General features: G+C 41.1%; 1 protein-coding gene across 4 annotated transcripts in view; it reads left to right on the top strand.

The window, feature by feature from the left end:
- LOC117420622 (beta-1,4-galactosyltransferase 1-like) overlaps positions 1 to 24,126 on the top strand; it is a 42,782-nt gene that overhangs the window by 11,682 nt on the left and 6,974 nt on the right. For 3 of the 4 annotated variants that reach the window (XM_059031913.1, XM_034034120.3, XM_059031907.1), the window contains 3 exons: positions 9,394 to 11,883; positions 13,102 to 13,337; positions 23,836 to 24,023. In XM_059031913.1, coding sequence (XP_058887896.1) covers positions 11,661 to 11,883; positions 13,102 to 13,337; positions 23,836 to 24,023 — 647 coding nt within the window. In that variant the 5' untranslated portion in view covers positions 9,394 to 11,660. The remainder of the gene's footprint in view (positions 1 to 9,393; positions 11,884 to 13,101; positions 13,338 to 23,835; positions 24,024 to 24,126) is intronic. The other variant, XM_059031899.1, reaches the window with a different exon arrangement.

The following is a 24,126-nucleotide window of genomic DNA, read 5'->3' as shown; positions in this document are numbered from 1 at the left end:
GACCAAGTGGAGTCCGCCTTAGCGCTCTGCATCGTACCCACAACCGCATCCGATAGCACTAGGGCTAGCCAGTGGTCCCTTACAGGGGCCAGACCCATAGCTGGAACCTACCTGGTTCCGGGTGCCAAAGAGAGCCTTTCGTCTGACTGAGGAGATCCAAACGAAGTGGAATCTCCCAGGGCTGGCTATGCAACAGCTGGCACAGGGCCGAAAACCACATTCTCCTGGGCCACTTGAGAGCCACTAGGAGAACTGACACTTTCTCTAACCTGACTTTTTCTAGAAAAGCAGGGAGCAGCGGTATAGGCGGGAAAGCGTACAAAAAACGCTTTGAGCCACCCGTGAGCTGCTCTCAGCTCCCACGCATTTATGTGCAGGGCTGTCCAGCGATCCGACCAGGGTCCCCGAACTCCTCTACCAGAGTTGGGTGCGTCTGTCATCACCAATTGACAGTTGTGTATCAGTCCTATCCTTGCGCCTTCGCTCAGATGAGAGGCTTGCCTCCACCAGCATAGGGCTTCCCAGCATAGGCGAGACACGGTCAGCTGATGGTGTCTGTCGCGCTTGGGGTGCAGCCGAAGGCACTGAGCCACACTTGGATCAGGCGCTTGTGGAGTAACCCTAGTTGGGTGGGTGATGAAGCCGAGGCCATCAGACCCAATAGTTTTTAACACAACACCAATTGTACTGTGAACCCTTGTTGAACAGGGCCAGACAGTTGCAAATGGCAGCTACTCTGTTGTCCGACAGGTAGGCTTGCACTGTGTGGGCCACTGCTCCTTCCTGCCACTGGGCAGATCAACCAGTCGTTCAGCTAATTCATCACCCTGATGACTTGCACCCGCAAGGGAGCTAGGATGGCATCCATGCACTTTGAAACGTGAGGGGGGCTAAGGAGAAGTCGAATCACAGCACAGAAACTCAGGACGCTCCCCTGTAAGGCGAAGCGTAGATATTTCCTGTGCACTGGACGAATAGCAGGGTTCGTACGCTAGTCTGGAAATCTGGAAAAAGTATGGAAAAATGCAAAACTGATTTCCAGGGCTTGAAAAACCATGTCTCCGTTATGAAAGTCTTGAAAAAGTCTGGAATTTTACTAGCATCATGGGAGAATGAAAATTATTCCGCGATTACTTTTATTATTAATAATAATTGATCTCTAAAGCGGGTCAGCAGCTCTAGCGGCAACTGTCTAGGCAATTTACTAGAAGCAACTATATTGCTTGCGACCAAATCCCGCGAGGATTGCCCCGTGTAACACCCATGACAACGTCCTCACAACTCAAAAGCAATCCTATCCAGTCAGCGCACTGGTATACGTCACATGACTATGTCTGCTCCAGTGAAACGAAGGGTAAAATGGACTCTACGACAGCCAAGGCTGTGATTTTTTAAACAAAGTTACAGACTGGAATTACAAGCTACTGTACTCTGCTCACCCAGATTCACATTGTGTTATCTTGTTGTTACCTTTATTAAATCGTTAACATTATTTCCCAACCCAGGAAAAAAAAATCGAATACGATAGTTATTATCACCGACTCGGATTTAAAAAAAAAAAAAAAAACGCTTTCTGTAGCCCCTATGGTTTGTACAAACGTAGCATGTTAACATCGCTTTTTTCATTTCTTTAATGTGATTAATAAAATATACCAGTCATTTTATTTTAAATGTATGGTGCTTGCTTGTAACATACAGTACCGAGTGCAGCAACAGTCTCGGGTCCAAACCGTCAGCTGAGTGTACTATTTACATTATTATTATTATTATTATTCATTTCTTAGCAGACGCCCTTATCCAGGGCGACTTACAATTGTTACAAGATATCACATTATACATTATTTCACATTATACAGATATCACATTATTTTTACATACAATTACCCATTTATACATTTGGGTTTTTACTGGAGCAATCTAGGTAAAGTACCTTGCTCAAGGGTACAGCAGCAGTGTCCACCACCTGGGATTGAACCCACAACCCTCCGGTCAAGAGTCCAGAGCCCTAACCACTACTCCACTTCCTTAACTTACTCCAGCAGTTTATATTGTTCGTTTTGGATTGTACTTTTACTATAGCGACCAAAAAGCTTTGGACCCAAATAGGGTTGTTATAGCGAGGGTGTGCTGTATTTAGTATTTGACTTGTATGTTTAATATACAACACTTGCACATTTTAATATATAATGCATGCACATTTTGTTATTTCATTTTTGTTATTTTTCACCTCCCATAATGTTCAACATTTAACAGATGGCATAAAGAAGTTTGGCTCAGAATCCAATCTCATCCCTTACAAAAAAGTAATATACTGCAAGTATGCTTGTGCCAAAAATGTCTGGTTTGAGTATCCTATTGGTTACATAATACTATCCTATTTTGGCATAAGTATACTTGCAGTATACAACTTTTTATATTATTTTTGTAAATAATGCAACGTAGTGTAGTGGATTTACTCTCCTCTATCCAAAGAGACTCAGGATTCAGGTTTATTGTCAGCTCTAGATATTTTAATCAATGTATACAAGGGAAGAGTCTACAAGAGACTGTTAATGTACACAAGGGTTACAGTAGATTTTATACAGTGTTTTACAGGGTAGGATGTCAGACGTTTGTGATAAGGCCTTTTGTTCATTACATGTGGTTCCAGCTGTGCTGGAGCCTACCAGAACTAATTGTCCTGGGCAGTTCTTTCCTGGGGCCAGGGTGTAAATCCTTTGATCTGATGGGGTGTTGACTGATGGGGTGTTGACAACTCAACTTGCAAGTTTAATAATGAACAAAATAAAAAGGTTTTAAACAAAAACAGCACACGGCACTTGCAGACTAACAGTGGACTAACAGACAAACAAACAAACACAGTGAGTCAAAACAAATTATTCTTTTAGTTTCTTTTATGCTCCTTCTCTCTCCCGTTCTCTACTCACCAAACACCCAACCCCGAGTGAGTAAAATGTGCATCTATATACTGTATACAATTGTGCTGGGATTTAATTACCAATTAATTATTCACTTGAATCCCAGCACGTGAACTAATCTGTGAAAACCCAGTTATTAAGTACTTTAAATGCACGTGAAGTGAAGTGCAATCCCTGTGCCTAAATACAATTATACATTTTAAATACTCGTGCTCGTTCCCCACATTATATCCTGTGTACCAACTACAATACACCAACATTAACACATGCAACATACAACATAAAACACAGAAATACACACAGGGGAGGGGCACATTGCCACAGGGTAAAATAGCAGTCACCATGACAGCACGTGTGACTGCTTTTAAACAGCGCACCGAGTAGGCGGGCTGCAACAAGCTGGCGGAAGCCACTCAACAGTGGGTCACAGCATAGCTGGGTCCCGATGGAGGAATCGCTCTTGTGTTATTTTTTATATCTAAACTGCAAGGCAGTGAAATGAAATCACATACACGCACACAAAAGCAAGCCGTGAGGGTAATATCGCAGACACCACGGCAATGCAGGTGAACTGAATTTTTAAGCACACCGAGAGGGTGGGCTGAGGCAGTCCAGCAGAGTCAACTCCACAGCGGGGCACGGCAGAGCCTGATGGACTAAACACCTGCCTACCGAGCACCGTGCACACAGAGTACCGTAAGCACTACATGCACCGTGTACTGTGCAGCACCGTGTGCTCTTGCACTAGCTTTGTACCAAGCACTGCACGCAGAGGGTACCCTGTGGGATGATGGTGTTGCAAGCCGTACAGGGATGGGAACCCGATATGGGCCTGACTTTGTACATTAGCACTAAGGCACTGCTCTCACTATGTTGAACACTGGTAAGTGTTAACGTAGTGTGTAACTCACTAGCGTTACAGCAAGGTATTAACACTGAGCACTGTGCGCTGAGTACCGTGGGCACGTAGTGCACCGCGTACTGTGCCGCATATGAGCACTAGTGTAGAACCAGTTTACGTATGCACCGTGCACTATGTACACTGCGTGCAACGTGTATGCTGAGCCCCGTGCGCACCGAGTATCCTGTTTCACAGGTACCGTGCAGCACCGTGAGCTATACGCTATGTTGAGCAGTGCTTACGCAACGAGCGCAACGTGCACCGCGTGCACTGCTTGACCCGTGCATCCCAAGCGCCGTGCGCACTGCGTACTGTACACTAACTGCACTAGAGTGGTAGAGGTACTAGCACTTACGCACATGTGCACTGTGCGTAACAAGCACTGCACACCGAGTACTGTGGGACGCTATTGTGCACTACCACAGAGGCACTGGTACCGATCACTGCTTGTTATGTAGTAAGCAGTGCTTACGCAATGAGCGCAACATGCACTGCGTGCACTACTTGCCCCGTGTGTTCCAAGTGCCGTGCGCAGTGGGTACCGTACACTATGTGAACTGCGTACCGTGTGTAACTGCACTAGAGCGGTAGAGGTACTAGCACTTGCACACCACGTGCACTGTGCGTACCGAGCACTGCGCACAGTACGTACTGGGGTACTGCGTACACCACGTACCGTGCGACGCTATCGTGCATTACCGCTAAGGCGCTGGAATATACGTCGCCTGCGTTGCGCACCGAGATCAGAATATCACGGGCTATGCATGCGCCGCGGTACCGCAGCACCGGGGAGACCGCTACGCAAAGTGCGTACCCTGACCGCGTGGTCAACACACACACCTGGTCAGCGCGAAGCGTGTACCAGGGGGGGACGCAGGCCCGAAACCGCGGTGGGTGATGTTTAAGCAGACAAAAAATATCACAACTCTAAATCAGAAAGATAGTGAAAGAGAGAGTACACCGAAGATACACGAACGGACTCACCGCAGTGGTCGGGTTCAGCCGGCGGCTCCACTCGACAGCGGGGATATGGCAAGGCCTATCCCCGTGGACAGCGGGGATATGGCAAGGCCTAGCCCCGTGGAGGAGAGCACGGCTGGAGGTCACTCGTGTCATTAGTTAATGCTGAGTTCAGAATGACCATTCCTGCTTTTCGTAAACATAAGAACATAAGAAGAACATAAGAAAGTTTACAAACGAGAGGAGGCCATTCAGCCCATCTTGCTTGTTTGGTTGTTAGTAGCAAATCTCATCAAGCAGCTTCTTGAAGGATCCCAGGTTGTCAGCTTCAACAGCATTACTGGGGAGTTAGTTCCAGACCCTCACAATTCTCTGTGTAAAAAGTGCCTCCTATTTTCTGTTCTGAATGCCCCTTTATCTAATCTCCATTTGTGACCCCTGGTCCTTTTTCTTTTTTCAGATCAAAGAAGTCCCCTGGGTCGACATTGTCTATACTTTTTAGGATTTTGAATGTTTGAATCAGATCGCCGCGTAGTCTTCTTTGTTCAAGACTGAATAGATTCAATTCTTTTAGCCTGTCTGCATACGACATGCCTTTTAAACCCAGGATAATTTTGGTTGCTCTTCTTTGCACTCTTTCTAGAGCAGCAATATCCTTTTTGTAACGAGGTGACCAGAACTGAACACAATATTCTAGGTGAGGTCTTACTAATGCATTGTAAAGTTTTAACATTACTTCCCTTGATTTAAATTCAACACTTCTCACAATATATCCGAGCATCTTGTTGGCCTTTTTTTATAGCTTCCTCACATTGTCTAGATGAAGACATTTCTGAGTCAACATAAACTCCTAGGTCTTTTTCATAGTTCCCTTCTTCAATTTCAGTATCTCCCATATGATATTTATAATGCACATTTTTATTGCCTGCATGCAATACTTTACACTTTTCTCTATTAAATGTCATTTGCCATGTGTCTGCCCAGTTCTGAATGCTGTCTAGATCATTTTGAATGACCTTTGCTGCTGCAACAGTGTTTGCAACTCCTATTTTTGTGTCGTCTGCAAATTTAACGAGTTTGCTTACTATACCAGAATCTAAATCATTAATGTAGATTAGGAATAGCAGAGGACCTAATACTGATCCCTGTGGTACACCACTGGTTACCTTGCTCCATTTTGAGGTTTCTCCTCTAATCAGTACTTTCTGTTTTCTACATGTTAACCACTCCCTAATCCATGTGCATGCATTTCCTTGAATCCCTACTGTGTTCAGTTTGAGAATTAATCTTTTATGCGGGACTTTGTCAAAAGCTTTCTGGAAATCTAAGTAAACCATGTCGTATGCTTTGCAATTATCCATTTTCAATGTTGCATCCTCAAAAACATTTTCGAATTGGTTTTAGCCCCCTTAGCAATACTGATTTCTATCTCTCTCTTGGCCTTTCTAACTTCCTTTTTGACTTGTGTTTGCAGTTCCAAGTACTCTTTCTGTTTACTTTGTTTTTGGTCCCTTTTAAATGCTTTGTAAAGTGCCTTTTTTCGCTGAATATTTTTTTTAATTGATCTATTAAACCATTTTGGCCATTTTGTTTTAGATTTAGATTTGTCTATTTTTGGGATGTAATTGTTTTGCGCATCTAGTACTACATTTTTAAAAAACAGCCATCATTTTTCTGTGGATGTTTTCTCTATTTTACTCCAATCTACTTCTGTTAGTCTCTGTTTCATACCTTCATAGTTTGCTTTTCTAAAATTGTAAACCTTAGCTTTAGTCATTACTTTTGGGGTTTTAAAAAATACTTCAAATGAGACCATGTTGTGGTCTGAGTTTGCCAATGGCTCTCTGACCTCTGTTTTAGTTATTCTGTCTTCATTATTTGAAAAGACTAAATCAAGGCATGCCTCCCCTCTAGTCGGTGCCTTGACAAATTGTGTTAGGAAGAAGTCATTTGTCATTTCCACCATTTCAATTTCGTCCGTCGTGCTCCCCACTGGGTTCTCCTATTTTATATGGGGGAATTTGAAATCCCCCATTAGTATGGCTTCTCCTTTTCTACACGCATTTTGAATGTCATTGTATAACAGATTATTTTGCTCAGCGTCTGAATTTGGCGGTCTATAGCATGCTCCTATTATTATGCCCTTTGAATTTTTGTCCATTATTCTGACCCATATTGATTCTGCATTGTTTTCTTTGTCCTGATTTAACACCTGGGCTTCAAGACTATTTCTTATGTATAGTGCCGCCTCTTCTGTCCTGCCTGCCTTTGCTATACAGTGTGTACCCACTAATATTATATTTGTCTCCATCACTCTCAGACAACCAAGTTTCTGTAACACCTATCACATCGTAGTTACTTGTTAGTGCAGTAGCTTCAAGTTCTAACATTTTGTTTCTGAGACTTCTAGCATTAAGATAAATACATTTAATAGTTGTCTTACCTGACTTGTTGCCCTTGTTTTGATGTGGTCTCCCTTCTGTTTTTTTGTTTTCTCCCCCTTTCCTTTCGAGTTTAAATGCTTCTGGACCTCCTCAAGGATCCTTTCTCCGAGTAGATTGGTTCCCTTTCTGTTTAAGTGCAGTCCGTCCCACCTATATAGATAGTCCTTGTTGTAGAATGTGCTCCAATGTTCAAGAAAGGTGAAGCCTTCCTGTGTGCACCACGATTTTAGCCATGCATTTTGATTTTTTATTTCCAGTTGTCCATATGGTCCTTTGCAAGGTGCTGGCAGTATCCCAGAAAGTACCACAGTTTTGGTCTTGTCTTTCAATTTCCTTCCTAGCTCTCTGAATTTGTTTTGCAGGGATCTTGGTCTGTCTCTTCCAATGTTGTTTGTACCGATGTGGACGACTACTACCGGGTCGTCTCCTGTTCGTTCTAGGAGCCTGTCCACATTCTCAGCGATGTGCTTGACAGAGGCTCCTGGAAGACAGCACACTGTTGTAGTAAGGGGGTCCAAACTGCGAACTGAACTTGCTGTGTTTCTCAATATGGAGTCCCCAGCAATCATAACCTCCCTTCTTTTTGCTGCCTGGTCAGCACTATTTATTGGATCCTGGATGTTGTTCCTTTCATTCTCTTGATGTTGGTTTTGATCATCCACATTTTGAAGTGGCTGAAATTTGTTGGATGTCAGGATTTCTGGTGGTTGTGTTTGACGAAGTTTCTTTTTTTCCCTGCTTCTGCCTATCTGAACCCAGTTGTTTCGACTGTCTCTCCATCTCTCTGGTGGCTTTCAGTCTGCTAGGGGTGCAGACTTCCATGAATTGTGGGTGTGTCAGGTCCTCAAGCTCCTGTTGCTGTCCCATTTCCTCCAGCTCCTTTTCTAGCAGACTTACTTGTTGAAGCAAGTCCTGGATCGTGCAGCACTTTACACAAACTTCGTTGAGCTCTGTTGGGTTTTTTCGGATTTCCCACATCATGCAGTTGTCACAGATTACTGGTTTGAAGACCATGTTGTAATTTTTGTATAATTTTTTTTTTTTTTTTGAAAGTTTAGTTTAGCTTCTGCAGTTGTCAACCTGCTTTCAAACTGCTTCTAACTGCGCTGTACTTGTCCACTCGTACTTCTCCCACGCTGTCGCTTCCACACGCTGTCACTCTGAAACTGCCTGCCTTTTGTTTGTTTGTGCTTGTGCTGCGGGCTCCGCCCCTCCCCCGTGTCTCAGAACGGTGCGGAATTTGAATCAGCTGCTCCAAGTTTCAGCTTGTTATCAGAAAAATACACGCAGCTGTAAGACTTTAAGCTGCAAAGTTTTCTGATTAAAGCAACTCCAGATTTAATTTAAAGATGTAATTCCTCCTTTCTGCTTCTAACTGCGCTGTACTTGTCCACTCCTTCTTCTCCCACGCTGTCGCTTCCACACGCACCATTCATAAGCAGTACGTGAGGGATTTGTTGCTGCCCGCCTGTTAAACCCAACCAATCAGATGCTGAAAATTCATCAGGGTACCCACCTGGGACAGTTCTATCATATCAATGACGAGGACTTGGTTATTAACCCCTCTGAGCTCACTCCTGAGTGTAACACTGGTAGCTGCCTCAATTCCAATGCCTTTTATCTCACTTGAAACTTTGCCTCTATCGCAGCAGCAGATAGACCAGCTGGAGGCCTTACTGCTTAAGTACAGCAACATTTTCAATGCCACACCACAAAACACAGGGCGCTGTGGACTTGTCAAACACAACATTAGGACTCGCGACCATGCACCAGTGTGACAGCGATTGAATAGTGCTTGGTGTTAGATCTCCCTCTCGACCTGCGAGGGCACTGTGTAACGGGAACAGAGTACCCTTACTAAATGGCACGACAATTTATTCTGTAGGGTAGGTGGAAGTTGGTCATTTAAGAAAGGGGCGCAGCTACGGTATCCAAACTCAATGGCCCAGACAGTAAACAGTGTGGCATCTGAGGATTGGAGGAGCGGATGCACTCGTTAACCTTGGTGTCATGAGTGAGGACATAAATAGGGGTCATAGCTGACGTGATCTGTTCCTTGGTAAATGGTTAGTGTTGAAAACCTACAAGGAGTCTGTGTGCTGTTTTGTGAACCGTGAGTTTTGTCTTGTGTTTGTTAGTGTTTTGTTAACTGTCGTCTGTTTTTTAATAGACAACCAGTTGCACGATCCGGAGCTGTAGCGAAAGCAAGCATAAACCCGGACATCACTTTCACCCCTGCATTTCATGGAGAACTGTATTACACCACTTGCACGTATTCACTATCACTAAGAACTGTGTTTGTGTTTTGTGTTTAGTGTTGGTGTGTAAAACTGGACTTTTGATTACGGGTCAAACCCGGGGAATTACAAATACCGAGTGATACACACCGCTGTATCACGCCAACATTATTATTTAGAGGTGTTTGCCATAAGGATCTGGACATTGTTAATTAAATCAATAAACACCCTTGCACCTGGAAATCATTGTCTGTCTGTTTTGTATCCGCTCTACACTGCACTCACCTGTATTCACTCACCACTTTGCCACAACCAGTTAAACAGCATGCGTACCGCACATCACCGACAAGCAGCAAAAAAATGACAACCAAGTTTCTAAATTACTAGAGGTGTTGTTGAGGAAAGCTGTAGTCCATGGGCTTCCCCTGTTGTGCTTGTTAAGAAGAAGGACGGCAGCTGGAGAGTTTGCGTGGACGACCACAAGCTGAATAGCATCACAGTCAAGGACTCGCACCTTCTACCTCATGTGGATGACACGCTTGATGCCCTGGCAGGCTCCAGTACTCTGGATTTTTTGAATGACTACTGCCAGGTGGAGGTTGCTGAGGAGGATCGTGAAAAAACAGCATTTACAACTGGAAGGGGACTCTGTCAGTTCCATGCCATGCCCATGGGTCTTACCAACGCACCAGCGACCTTCCAACATTTAATGGAGCTGGTGCTGCGGGGGCTCCCATGGCAGTTGTGTATGGTTTATTTGGATGATATCTTCATTTTCAGCAAGACCTGTAATGACCATCTATCCCACCTGAACAAAGTCTTTTCCAGAATTCAAAGCAGTGGACTGAAGCTTAACTCAAAAAAGTGCTACATGCTTGTGACCATGTTGTGTTTTTTAGGACATGTCATTTCACGACAGGGTCTCCAACCTGATTCACGAAACACATAGCAGGTCAAGGAATGGTGTACACCACGCACCGTGACTGAGGTGTGTGACTTCCTTGGCTTATGTTCGTACAACATGCTACACCTCTACATCACCTCACAGGGAAGAACATCCCATTCCAGTGGACAAGTGAGTGTAAATCTGCTTTTAATTACCTTCACAATGTGCTGTCTACAGAACCTATCATCACTTTGCCAGACTTCAGCCAGCTATTCCTTGTCTACACTGATGCGTCCCAGACTGCTGTAGGTGCTGTGTTAGCGCAAATGCAAAATGGCCTTGAGAAAGTAGTGGCGTGTGCTAGCCATGCCCTTACAGTGGCCGAAGGACGATGGTCTACATACGACAGAGAACTGTGGGCTGTAGTGTGGGCCGTTTGTCAATTTAGACAGTATCTTGGTTTGCATCCTTTTTCCATAGTCACAGACCGCAAACCCTTGTTGGGACTGAGACGCATTCCTATCAACAATGACCGAACAGGACACCACAGTAGATGGGCCTTAGAACTAGATCCATATGATTGGGTTGTAGTCACAGGGTAGGTCACAAACACGCTAATGAGAATGCTCTCTCCCGCAGACCTCCAGTCGTGTCAGCCATCTTTAACTGTGAAATTCAAGTCAGCACAAAATCAGAAAACAGTAGTCAGCATGTCAGTGACTGCAGTAACCACTTGCTTGTGCACTGCAAAATTATCAAATTGACCCTCAGTCAACTGCAGAGGTGGACCACGACCTGAACAGCTCCCACCAGCCCTCACAGTGCTCCACTGGAATGCAGACTGGTGGTATTAGCAAGGTGAGTACACCTACGGATGCAGCTGCCCATCAAAACTTGATCTACTCCTTGTCTCACGATGGCAGACCCGTATTTGGCAGGGATAGGAATTAACCCCCTCCCTGCCAATCACCACCAACACAAAATATTTACAGGTAAGCATCATAGTTGGTTACTCTACTTGTTTTTCTTCCTTCCTGGTAGTACTTCACTTTACAGCTGAACATGTTGTGTAATGTTCCATTGTTCTTATGATCTCACCTACTATTGGCTGTGTAACAGGTTGCTTCAAGTTACAAACTGCACCCACATTTGATATTTTCAATGATTTGTACAGTAACAACCGTTAGACTCTCTGAACCTCTGCTCCTCTTCAATCATCACAGTGCTGCTGCTTACTAAATGTTTGAAGCTATATGAACAAATAACTTTTTTTCAGTTTTAGGAACCAGTTAATTCAATACCTGTTCACTTACAATGCCTGCAGTCAATCTGAATGCACAGGGCGGGTTTCTACAGAGGTCTTGCAAGCTGTTTGAATTGTTTTGTATGCTCTGTATTTTCGTCGTCTTCATATATTATTTGGATGCTTTCAAAGTCATTTCAAATAGTAATCCTACATTGAACTGTACCTCCAAAGAGGACAAGGTACCTGTACTGGAGGATCTTGAGAAGTGTCCTGAAACATCGCCACTTCTAGGTAAGTATGAACAATGCAGACCGCACGTTGATATTTAAAAATGGTTAGTACAGTAAAACATGCTTATGATGGCCAGTCAGGGAACAATTTTAAGAGTTGGCTATGGTGTTTAAACATGGGAAATATACATTAAGAGATCTCTATTGTTTTTTTTAAAGATTTTTGTATGACTTTCCAGTTTATTGGCAAACCACCACAAATATAATCTGAAAATCCCTGACCACTCGTTTACATACCAAAAGGTATATCACAGAAAGTTACCAGTACTGTTCACTCTACCATAGGTTGTGCTACTATATGAATGTATTATATTAGACATGAGAACTGTATCTAGCATACCAAGTTTCAGAAGGCTGGGTTAGTTTTTATTAGTTTTCATGTCTTTCACTTGGGTTTTAATCTGGATGTCAGGGATTTGCTGGTTTTCTTTTTTGGTTCATGCGTACTTTTTTTTGTGGTTCATGCATACAACTTTAGTACAATGCTGTCTGCATTGCATTGTGTAGTGTGATTGCTTAAAAGGTTGTACACAGTATTGTGTTCATTGTTAAGTAAACTGATAAGTACAGTAATGTGATCCATGTTTTTCAAAGTGAATACAGCACTGTGCACATGAGACCATGTTGTGATCTGAGTTTGCCAATGGTTCTCTGACCTCTATTTTAGTTATTCTGTCTTCGTTATTTGAAAAGACTAAATCAAGGCATGCCTCCCCTCTAGTCGGTGCCTTGACAAATTGCGTTAGGAAGCAGTCATTTGTCATTTCTACTATTTCAATTTCGGCTGTCTTGCTCCCCACCGGGTTTTCCTATTTTATATGGAGGAAGTTTAAATCCCCCATTAGTATGGCTTCTCCATTGCTACATGCATTTCTAATGTCATTGTATTACAGATTATTTTGCAGTCTACAGCATGCACCTGTTACAATGCCCATTGAATTTGTGTCCATTATTCTGACCCATATTGATTCTGTGTTGTTCTTTTCTTCCAGATTTAAAGTGTCTGTTAATGTATTTTTTTTTGTATTTATTTTTGCAACTTGGAATTCATGAAAAACTAAACAGTTGTAAATTAATTTTTAGATCAATTAAATGTCGATCTTGTTTAACAAAACCACAATGTAAATACAGTACATTAAGAAAGGCCAATGAACAATAACAAAAGGATAAATTAATTACCCCATTGGCTTAATGACTAGGTCATTTTCTCTATTTACAGTGGGCCCACTTGAAATTGAGTTTTCACAGCCAGTTGACTTGGAGGATGTCAAGAAACAGAATCCAGCACTACAATTAGGAGGACGGTTTACCCCAGAGGACTGTAAAGCTCTTCAGAAAGTGGCTGTCATTATTCCATTCCGAAACCGCGAGGAACATCTGAAGTACTGGCTGTACTATCTTCATCCCATTCTGCAGCGGCAGCAGCTTGATTATGGTGTTTATTTGATACATCAGGTAAGAACTGTATGCAGCTAATGTAGTACAAATGACTTTCTTTAGTATTTATCAGTGTGAAAGACTTCTAATTTGTCACAATGTTAGGCTTGCTTGAATGATGACGACATGCAATGAGTATCAGTTTATGACCCCTTACAGGTTAGGACAGTCGGGTGCTAATTTGCTCCAATTTCAATGCAGCTCAATATATCCTTGGACTGTGCAGGAATATAATCAAATATAACTGGAGTGTGACATAAAGAGAGACAGACAGATCCATTTACTATACCCATAGATTACGATTCACTCCAAAATTAGGTTAATTAGACATATACAAAAAGGTGAATGCATGTATTGAGCTTGGCCTTTTGCATCATGCCAGGCCTGAACCCGTGCAGACATGAAATCAATTAGATTCTGTATTACACACTGGTCCAGATTTGGCCGTAGTTCCATGTTTTGACTGCAGTTCATTCACATTGGCAGGTAGTGGTTGAATTTTCCGCAGTTGTTTATCAAACTGTTGGAAGGATAGCAGTGTAACACGCTGAATTGAGACATCCCTCAATGAACACCAGCTCTGTTTTTCCACTGAACCAAATTGCACCCCACACCATGACGCTGCTGCCACCATGTTTTACCTTTAAACAATCGGCCCGGAATTCATCTCCGGCCCTCCTCCTTACCCAAATGAGCCTATTCAACTTGAATTGTTGGCAGGGGGAATACTCTGAGATCAGAGTGGTCCTCTAAAACAATAGAAGTCTGTCTAACATCTGCTTTCTGCACTGTACATTTACATGGGTGAGCAGCGGTTTCCACAGGACCACTCGTCTGTTATAGCCTAGCCTATGCAGAACCCATTGTGCTGTATGTTGGCTCATGTTTACAGAGCTGGCGATGTCCACAAGCTTTGTTGTGAGTTGCAATGGACTTGGCAAGCAAGTGGCCATTGTGCTCAGTTTGTGACTGTTGATGGGCAACCAGGCCGATGTTATGCAGCTGTCAAACTCTCCTGATTTATACGTCACAATAATGTTAAGCACACACCCATTTGAAAGTCTAACATCTCTGGCAATCTGCCTCACACTTCGCCAGCAGTTAGAATGTCCAATCTACGCAACCTTGTGTAAAAGTTGAAATATCACACACATGATTGCATATTAAACAATATTTTTAATATTTCAGTGGGCAAAATTAAAATACTAAAGCAGATTTATAATATGGAATTGATAAATGTACCCATAATCCACTTACTAAGTTTTTAAAAACCTTTGCTAACCTCTACGAATTTCGCATATCCGCTACGCATTTTTGAGTTGGTAATACGCGGGTACGCTTTTATCTGAGATGATACGCAATAATACGTAATCCATATTTCGGTGTTGCCTGTAGTTAGAGAAAGTGTTGTATGACGTGAAATAGCTATCAAAAATCTGTGTGCGCAGAAATTCAGTTTGTAATTGTCAAACAGAGTTTGTAGCCTAACTGTAAAACTAAGTTTGTAACTGTAAAATGGGAAAAAATACAATTACGGTTCTAATTTACGCTTACGAAACTCAGTCTACGCTTACAAATCTGCTTTCTGCTCGCTCGCCACTTTGGAGAGTGAAATTGCTCTCAAAAATACGAGCGCGCAGAACCGCAGTTTGTAACTGTAAAATGAAAAAAATACAACCTCTCAATTTTTTTTTCACTTACGGTTCTAATTTACACGTATGGTTCTGTTCTGCGCGCGCTCGAGTCCCTTTTCACATTTACAGTTTTTTTTCTGCGCACGCACCAAACTCGGTCTACGGTTACAAATCTTTTTGAGAGTGATTTCACGCTCAAAGAAAAAACTGCAAATGTGTAGCTCAGACAGCCTAGTTAGTTGATTGTCGCCACTGTCGATCGGTCACTGTTCATCACAGCCAACATGGCAGAGGAATCAAGGGGATGGGGTAAAAACCTGAACGAGACGGAACAGAACGGTACTTTAATGAATTCAATTGCTTTAAAAAACAGCATAAAAAGTTACAGACATATGAGGAGAATATTTTAACAATCAGAACCGATTAAAAACGCGCTGTCATTAACCCGTTCCGGGCCAGAACAATCTTTTTATCACCAAAAAGCTCCCGGAACACTGGGTTCCGAAGGTGGAAAGACGAAGAAAATGATACACACAGTACAATTAAGTAATGGCATCATAACGCTATTGAAAAAACTAACCGAACAGACCTTTAACTGCACATTCAGTGCAATAAACAGCTGTATAGACAAAACCGACTGGAACACGGGTTCCAAGGCTGCACAGAGTATGAAAATAATACACACAATACAACTAAGTGAGAACACCCCTACACCCCCACTCGACCTCTCTGCTCCGCCTGCACTAGAAGACTGGCTCTACCTCCGCTACTCTCCCCTGCCTCCCGAGCCTGCACCTTCTCCACCCTTGCTCCGCAGTGGTGGAATGACCTTCCTACAGATGTCAGGACTGCCCAGTCCCTGACCACATTCCGGCACCTCCTTAAGACTCACCTCTTCAAACAGCACCTGTAGAACTCCTCTGTTGTATCCTGGGACACTATCACCCTTCATTTAAATGTGCTTTATTTTGCTCTTATCTGCCCCCTATTTTACTGCATTTAATCCTGTACTTCAGAATATTGTAATCTGCCAAGTGTTTAACCTGTAGTATTTTGTACTTAATCATATCCTGATGTAACTATCACTATTTAATCATATCCTGATGTAACTATCACTATTATCTGCTGTATTATTGAACTGTGGTTTGTCACACTTGAACAAAAAACATTGTATTTCTTGCTCTTATTGTATTACTTGTATTGTAACACTTGAATGTATTTGCTTGCGATTGTAAGTCGCCCTGGATAAGGGCGTCTGCTAAGAAATAAATAATAATAATAATAATAACAACATAACACTATTGAAAAAAAACCACCAAACCGACCTTTAACTGCCCATTCCATACACTGGATGTGGTTGTAGACTAAATGATGAGAATATAGGGGTTAGAGAACATCAGCTTGCTCCTGGGTTCCCATGCGCTTCTTCTTGGTCCATGCATCACTAATAGAGAGAGAATTCGTCAATATTACTAGATGTACATATTTTAAGAGTCATAATATAAGGAAAATGTGTGTATACTTTTAAGATGTTGACTGTGTAACCACATAGAAATTGTTGATTGTTCACTTTAACACGCTAGTGTTGTTGATGAGACTGTTTTTAGAGTGAGATGGAAAAGCGGCAGTAGTAAATGTGTGATATTAAGATTGCAATATAAATGAGTAGCAATAAATGTAGCAATAAATGGTCAGATTGTTAAACTGTATCTCATTTTTAACGTGGTATCTGTTGGGCATGATGAGATTGGGGTTTCATTAGCCTTTAATGTAAGATACAACCCCTGTGGGTACGAATGAGGCAAAGCATGTCAGATTTTTTTTTACAACACATCTCAAGCCAGTGTTTATTAAATTAATAAGAAAAAGGTAACGGGAACTCGGAGCAAATACAAGTTATTTGTAAACCCCGGCGGCCACTACAAAGCCCAATAATAAACCCCCCAGATAACCCCACAATCACACTCCACACCCGTGCTCACAATATCCAGCCATTCAGTAATTGCTCCCTCCCTCCCTCGCCGAACAACCACCAATAGCCCCCAACACACCCCTGCCCAAAACGCCTCGTCCTCCCTCCTCCTGTTGCATTAGTAAATGTGCTCCCTCTGTGCATAGAATATTATAGGCTAAAGTGTAATTATTAGAGGAATTGTCATGCACTCGGCTAAGAATTACATAAGAGCGAGTGTCGAGAAAATGTGAATTAGCAAGGTATTCGTTGAAGCTTGGGTAAGGTGGCCCAGTGGTTAAAGACAAAGGCTTCATACCAGGTGGTTCCCAGTTCAAATCCCAACTCACACTGTGTGTGACCCAGAGCAAATCACTTAATCTCCTTGTGCTCCGTCCTTGAGATGTAAAACCGAGGTCCTATTGGAGGTGACGTGCATAGTTCACCCATAGTCTCTGGAAGTCGCTTTGGATAGAAGCGTTTTCTAAAATGACTAATTAATAATGAATAATTGAGAGACAAAACTACTTGACGCAGAGACTTCAGACCGTGCCCAACTTCCCATTGTGAACAGGTAATAACCATTTGTTTTGACTGCTATGGCTTAATATTGTTTGGTACTGGAAGTTAAATAATAAAGGTTTTGTTGATTGATGGGCTACACTTGCGTTAAAAGTCTGATTTATTACTAATACCTTCCAGGAATATTCTAAAACATATTCATGAGGTTTAAAAATCTTACACTCTTGAAAAAGTTATTCCAAGAAACCGTATTTCAGGGGCTCCAAATAGTATACAAAGAACCTTTTTTTTAAACAGCAGGCTAAACCACCATAAATACCACCATAAATACACTAAAAAATAACCCCCAGGGGTTCTAATCTATATAGCCTTCTAATACTGAAAAGCCATGCAAATTGATTAAAAATCACAGGTTTTGTGCATGGCTGCACATTTGAAAGCTATATATTCAATTAGACTTCAACAGTAAATACCGCGTTGGTGACTAGCAATAAAGGTCATACTATAGCGAGGGCTAAACTGGGTTTAAAATATAATTTATGGTACCCGTCTACGCCACTGAAGGCACTACCTTCAGATTAAGTTAAAGATTTTAGGTTGTTAGCACCAGGTTATTTTATTTGGGCCAGAGGATAAGGGTGACCAAGTACAACACAAACACACAATAAAAATGCCAGGAATGTAAAATAGTCAAACTTATTTAAAACACAATTTCGTTTAAATTCTCATATTGCACAAACTATTGCTGTTAGTTGCAGCGTTTCAGCCAAATACTTCAATTTGATACATTGTTTCAAGGGTTCAGTCGTTCTTTCTCAGGCACACACACACAGCACTAGACAAGACAGGAGGTTCCCAATTTAAACACAGACATAAAAACGAAACTGTTTGTTTGTTTATTCTGTTTATTTTATTTATTTATTTATTTATTTATTTATTTATTTATGCATATGACACAATGTAAAAACACATTTTTTTTTTTAAGAAAATGGGAAATGCATCAAGGTTTCTGTATTTGAAGTCACCCGGCGTAATATTAAAATCTAAACTGTTTTGCTTTGTTTGCTCGTTTTTCCTTACATGTTGTAAACTACATAATTGTAAGGTAGTGTGTTTGCTTGCCTTTGCACTGTAATTGCATTGTATCCATTTTGTATCAAATATAGACCTATGTACATATATGAATATGTTAAATACATTTAAAGACATTTTTTTTATCATTGTAAGTTAGAAGAACAGAAAAGAAGAAAGAAGAAAAAGCTATATATACAGACGTGCTCAAATTTGTTGGTACCCCTCCACAAAATACAAAGAATGCACAATTTTCTCTGAAATAACTTGAAACTGACAAAAGTAATTGGCATCCACCATTGCTTATTCCATATTTAATAGAAATCAGACTTTGCTTTTGATTTTTTATTCAACATAATATTGTAAATAAGAAAACAAATGAAAATGGCATGGACAAAAATGATGGGACCGCTAACCTAATATTTTGTTGCACAACCTTTAGAGGCAATCACTGCAATCAAACGTTTTCTGTAGCTCTCAATGAGACTTCTGCACCTGTTAACAGGTAGTTTGGCCCACTCTTCCTGAGCAAACTGCTCCAGCTGTCTCAGGTTTGATGGGTGCCTTCTCCAGACTGCAAGTTTCAGCTCTTTCCATAGATGTTCGATAGGATTCAGATCAGGACTCACAGAAGGCCACTTCAGAATAGTCCAATGTTTTGTTCTTATCCATTCTTGGGTGCTTTTAGCTGTGTGTTTTGGGTCATTATCCTGTTGGAGGACCCATGACCTGCGACTGAGACAGAGCTTTCTGACACTGGGCAGTACGTTTCGCTCCAGAATGCCTTGATAGTCTTGAGATTTCATTGTGCCCTGCACAGATTCAAGGCACCCTGTGCCAGGCGCAGCAAAGCAGCCCCAAAACATAACCGAGCCTCCTCCATGTTTCACTGTAGGTATGGTGTTCTTTTCTTTGAAAGCTTCATTTTTTCGTCTGTGAACATAGAGCTGATGTGACTTGCCAAAAAGCTCCAGTTTTGACTCATCTGTCCAATGGACAGTCTCCCAGAAGGATTGTGGCTTGTCCATATGCATTTTAGCAAATTCCAGTCTGGCTTTTTTATGTTTTTCTTTCAAAAGTGGAGTCCTCCTGGGTCTTCTTCCATGGAACCCACTTTCGCTCAAAAAGCGACGGATGGTGCGATCAAAAACTGACGTACCTTCACCTTGGAGTTCAGCTTGTATCTCTTTGGCAGTTATCCTTGGTTCTTTTTTTACCATTCGCACTATCCTTCTGTTCATTCTGGGGTCGATTTTCCTCTTGCGGCCACACCCAGGGAGGTTGGCTACAGTTCCATGGACCTTAAACTTCTTAATATTTGCAACTGTTGTCACAGGAACATCAAGCTGCTTGGAGATGGTCTTGTAGCCTTTACCTTTACCATGCTTGTCTATTATTTTCTTTCTGATCTCCTCAGACAACTCTCTCCTTTGCTTTCTCTGGTCCATGTTCAGTGTGGTGCACACAATGATACCAAACAGCACAGTGACTACTTTTCTCCATTTAAATAGGCTGAATGACTGATTACAAGATTGGAGACATGTGTGATACTAATTAAAGAAACTAATTAGTTTGAAATATCACTATAATCCAATTATTTATTACCTTTTCTAAGGGGTACCAACAAATGTGTCCAGGCCATTTTAGAATATCTTCGTAGAATAAGCAATAATTCATCTCTTTTCACAGCTTCTTTGCTTTATTCTATGACATACCAAAGGCATGCAAGTATACATGATAAAATAGCTTTTAATTTCATCACTTTTCAGGAGGAATGAAGCATTATTTCAATGAGCTGTAAGGGTACCAACAAATTTGAGCACGTCTGTATGTGTTATTATTTTTTGTAATCACATTTAACTGTTACAGTTAGGGGCTACCAGCAATTCTAAACCTTTGCAATTGTTTTACTTGTGCAAATACTGTTACTTTATCACCTCCTTCCCAGCAAAGTAGAAAGAAGACCTCACTATATTCCGCTAGAAAGAAAATAGAAAAATGATGTTAATCAATATGGTTCTGCTAAAATAATAATACAAATATATAGTAGAGAGTGAGGGAGAGATCATATAAAAACAAAATAAATACAGTTTTATTACCCGGAATGGGCAGTTAAAGGTCGGTTCGGTGGTTTTTTTTCAATAGTGTTATGATGCCATCACTTAATTGTATTGTGTGTATCATTTTCTTCGTCTTTGCACCTTCGGAACCCAGTGTGCCGGGAGCTTTTTGGTGATAAAAAGAGGGTTCTGGCCCGGAACGGGTTAATGACAGCGCGTTATTAATCGGTTCTGATTGTTAAAATATTCTCCTCATATGTCTGTAACTTTTTCTGCTGTTTTTTAAAGCAATTGAATTCATTAAAGTACCGTTCCGGGCCGTTCCGTCTCGTTCAGGTTTTTACCCCATCCCCTAATTCCTCCGCCATGTTGGCTGTGATGAACAGTGACCGATCGACAGTGCCGACAATCAACTAACTAGGCTGTCTGAGCTACACATTTGCAGTTTTTTCTTTGAGCGTGAAATCACTCTCAAAAAGATTTGTAACCGTAGACCGAGTTTTCGTGCGTGAGCAGAAAAAAACTGTAAATGTGAAAAGGGACTCGAGCGCGCGCAGAACAGAACCATACGTGTAAATTAGAACCGTAAGTGAAAAAAAAATTGAGAGGTTGTATTTTTTCATTTTACAGTTACAAACTGCGGTTCTGCGCGCTCGTATTTTTGATAGCTATTTCATGCCATAGTGTTGCATCTAGTGCCGGCCTTGGGGCAAGGCAAGCAAAATAGATTAACCAATCAGGTTTTGTGTTTAGTTACGTGATAGAATAACCAATCAGCTTTTGAGTTTAGTTGACGATCCAACCTCTGTTTACAAATAATAATAATAATAATAATAATAATAATAATAATAATAATAATAATAATAATAATAATAAAGTTATCGTGGGTTGACTGACAGAAATTCCTACCACCCAGTTTCTTCACTGGCATTCTACTGTAGCCTATCAGGCTTTGTTGAGCTGACTCGCTTGTGTACTTTCAACTGCCAGTTTCGGACACACTGGAGGGAGTGTGAAGTACTGTGATTTGTGAGGAAATTATTTATTTCAAACTGGCTACGGTACCTTTGTTTTTTAATTAATGCATTAGTTATGCATTCATTTTTGTCTGGAGAAAAAACCCACGCGTTTTTTTTTTTTTTTTTTTATAAAACGTGCTCGGTTTAGATAACTGCATCGCATGAAAAGAAAATACAGCTGAATGAGGATTTTATGAGAATGGCGAGGGAGTAAGTACAAACATTTATTATAATAATATAGTACAATATTTAAGTTTAATACTCTGTTTTTGGCTCGTTGTCCCGTTTTTCACAAACGCCTGTTACCATGCAGGGATGTCAGTAAAATTTGATTTTATAAAAATGAGCACAGCATTAACATTGTTAATGTGGTTAAGGTACGTAAGGCTTCTGATTACTTTGCAAGTAGCCTACAATTACAGTGTAGATAAATGCCGTTTCATTGTGCTTTAAACAAGTCATAAACGGCTGGTTTGTGATTTTATATTTAAGTTCACTTAAAACCTTTAATGTAAAATATTTTATGTAAGGACTGGGAATCACCGACCCACATAAGTAATCCTGTTTAACTATATAGATAAATATTTATGAAAAAAGCGGCCATACAAGTAAGCGTGTTAAAGTGGGACTTAATACTACTACTAATAATAATAATAATAACGTAATATCAGAACTACCAATATATGCTTACTGATATTAAGTTTTTATGAAGCGCTCATTACAAACGAATGGGTCCAGTCGTTTTCGTTTTTTTTTATTCTCTTTTAGGCCCTGTCCACACTATGCCTTTAAACCGTATTAGTTGTATTTAAGCCGGCTTAAAAGTGCTAAATACGGTTTGCGTAGGAGGTAGTCTCGAGTCCGGTTCTAATTGGATCGCATCAGGTAGTGCGGTTTATCAGAAGTGTGGACGCTGTAATACCAAACTACATTTTATGTGTATACTCCAATATCCCAAAATGCTTTGTGGTATGTTTGGCGAAATACTCAGAGCAGGCGCCTGAAGAACTTGCTATCAGTGTACATGCAGCACTGGGTATTCATTTTTATGCTTCAAAAAATCTGTCAGGACATCTCTGTTAAATTAGTGGTGAAAATAACAAAAACACAACATTAAATTAGGCGACTGCAAAAATGAAATGCAAGTTAAAAGTAGGATTGGGGATGAACAAATTACATAATTTGTCAGCTCTGTTTGAAATAAAATTAAGAGGACCAGAATTAGGCTCAGGCAAGATATGAAGGTAAAAACAAAGATTGTTTTGTAATTAACAGCTTTTTCTGAGTTTAATTATGAAACAGAATCAGCTCAATTTGTTTAAAGGGACTTCACCTGATTAAAAATAAAACCTGAAAACTTCAAGCCCTATTTGTGTGTGTGTGTGTGTGTGTGTGTGTGTGTGTGTGTGTTCGGATTTACTTTTTCAGCAAAACTTGTTATATTTCATTTATGCAATATGGATCTCTGTTAATATGGGGCATAACACATTATTTTAAAATAAAATACAGTGCATGGTGGGATACTATCGTATTAATTTCCACGGTTCGTTGCGCTGCTGGGAATTGTAACTGAACTATTCTAATGGTGTGTGGACGCAATAAGCCTGACTACATGAAACGGTACTTCAGTGTGGACGGTTAGAGCTGCATTAATTAGAGCGGTTTATAGTACGGTTCTCGAGATCGGTTATGTAGTGTGGACAGGGCCTTAATCGCTGAAATCCATTTTACCCTCCTGTCTGGATCAGCAGGAATCCTGTAGAAGGAAACTTTATATTTCTGTCCAGAACAAAAGAATCAGGCATTACTGTAATGTTACCGCGCTAGGCATTTTGGTCATCTTCCACAGTAATGCTGACTGTGAAAGAGTGTTCAGCTTGGTGACCAAAAACAAAACCCAACACAGAGCCAGCCTGAGCACAGACATTCTAAGTTCACTGGTAACGCACAACGTCTTGATGTCAGCGAGCCATGACTAATAGCACATTATCACCAGTTCCACCCTATAAAGGTATACCTTATAACAAGAGAGCACTGCATTAGGTTAGATCCTCCAAGATAAATGCTAATCGGGCTCTGTGGAAGTAGCTGAAAGTAGTAGACATGACTTCATTGTTCTTATTTTGTTGAAGAGCAGTTTCATCTATATTTAACAACTATGTTAATAAACGAGAATCTTTGAAAGACATTTGGTTTGTACGCTGATAATTAAACCTGGTTTCTTTGTTTATTTTGTTTCCCTCTTCCCATTTTAAACAGAAAGGCGATGAAACTTTCAATCGGGCTAAGCTACTGAATGTGGGCTATGCTGAGGCTTTGAAAGAATATGATTATGATTGCTTTGTGTTCAGTGATGTGGACTTGATCCCAATGGACGATCGCAACATCTACAAGTGTTTTAGTCAGCCAAGACATCTCTCTGTATCTATGGATAAATTTGACTTCAGGTAAGTCTTCCATTTGAAGAAAAATTAAGATAATATAGATATAGGTCCCAAGTTTCATCAACTGGTCCAGACTATTTATTGTGGTTGAAAATGGGGGGGGGGG

This window comes from Acipenser ruthenus, chromosome 1 (genome assembly GCF_902713425.1).
Source record: "Acipenser ruthenus chromosome 1, fAciRut3.2 maternal haplotype, whole genome shotgun sequence".
Classification (NCBI taxonomy): Eukaryota; Metazoa; Chordata; class Actinopteri; order Acipenseriformes; family Acipenseridae; genus Acipenser; species Acipenser ruthenus.
The sequence above is the reverse complement of the archived record's forward strand: the minus strand, read 5'-3'. Positions and strand labels throughout refer to the sequence as shown.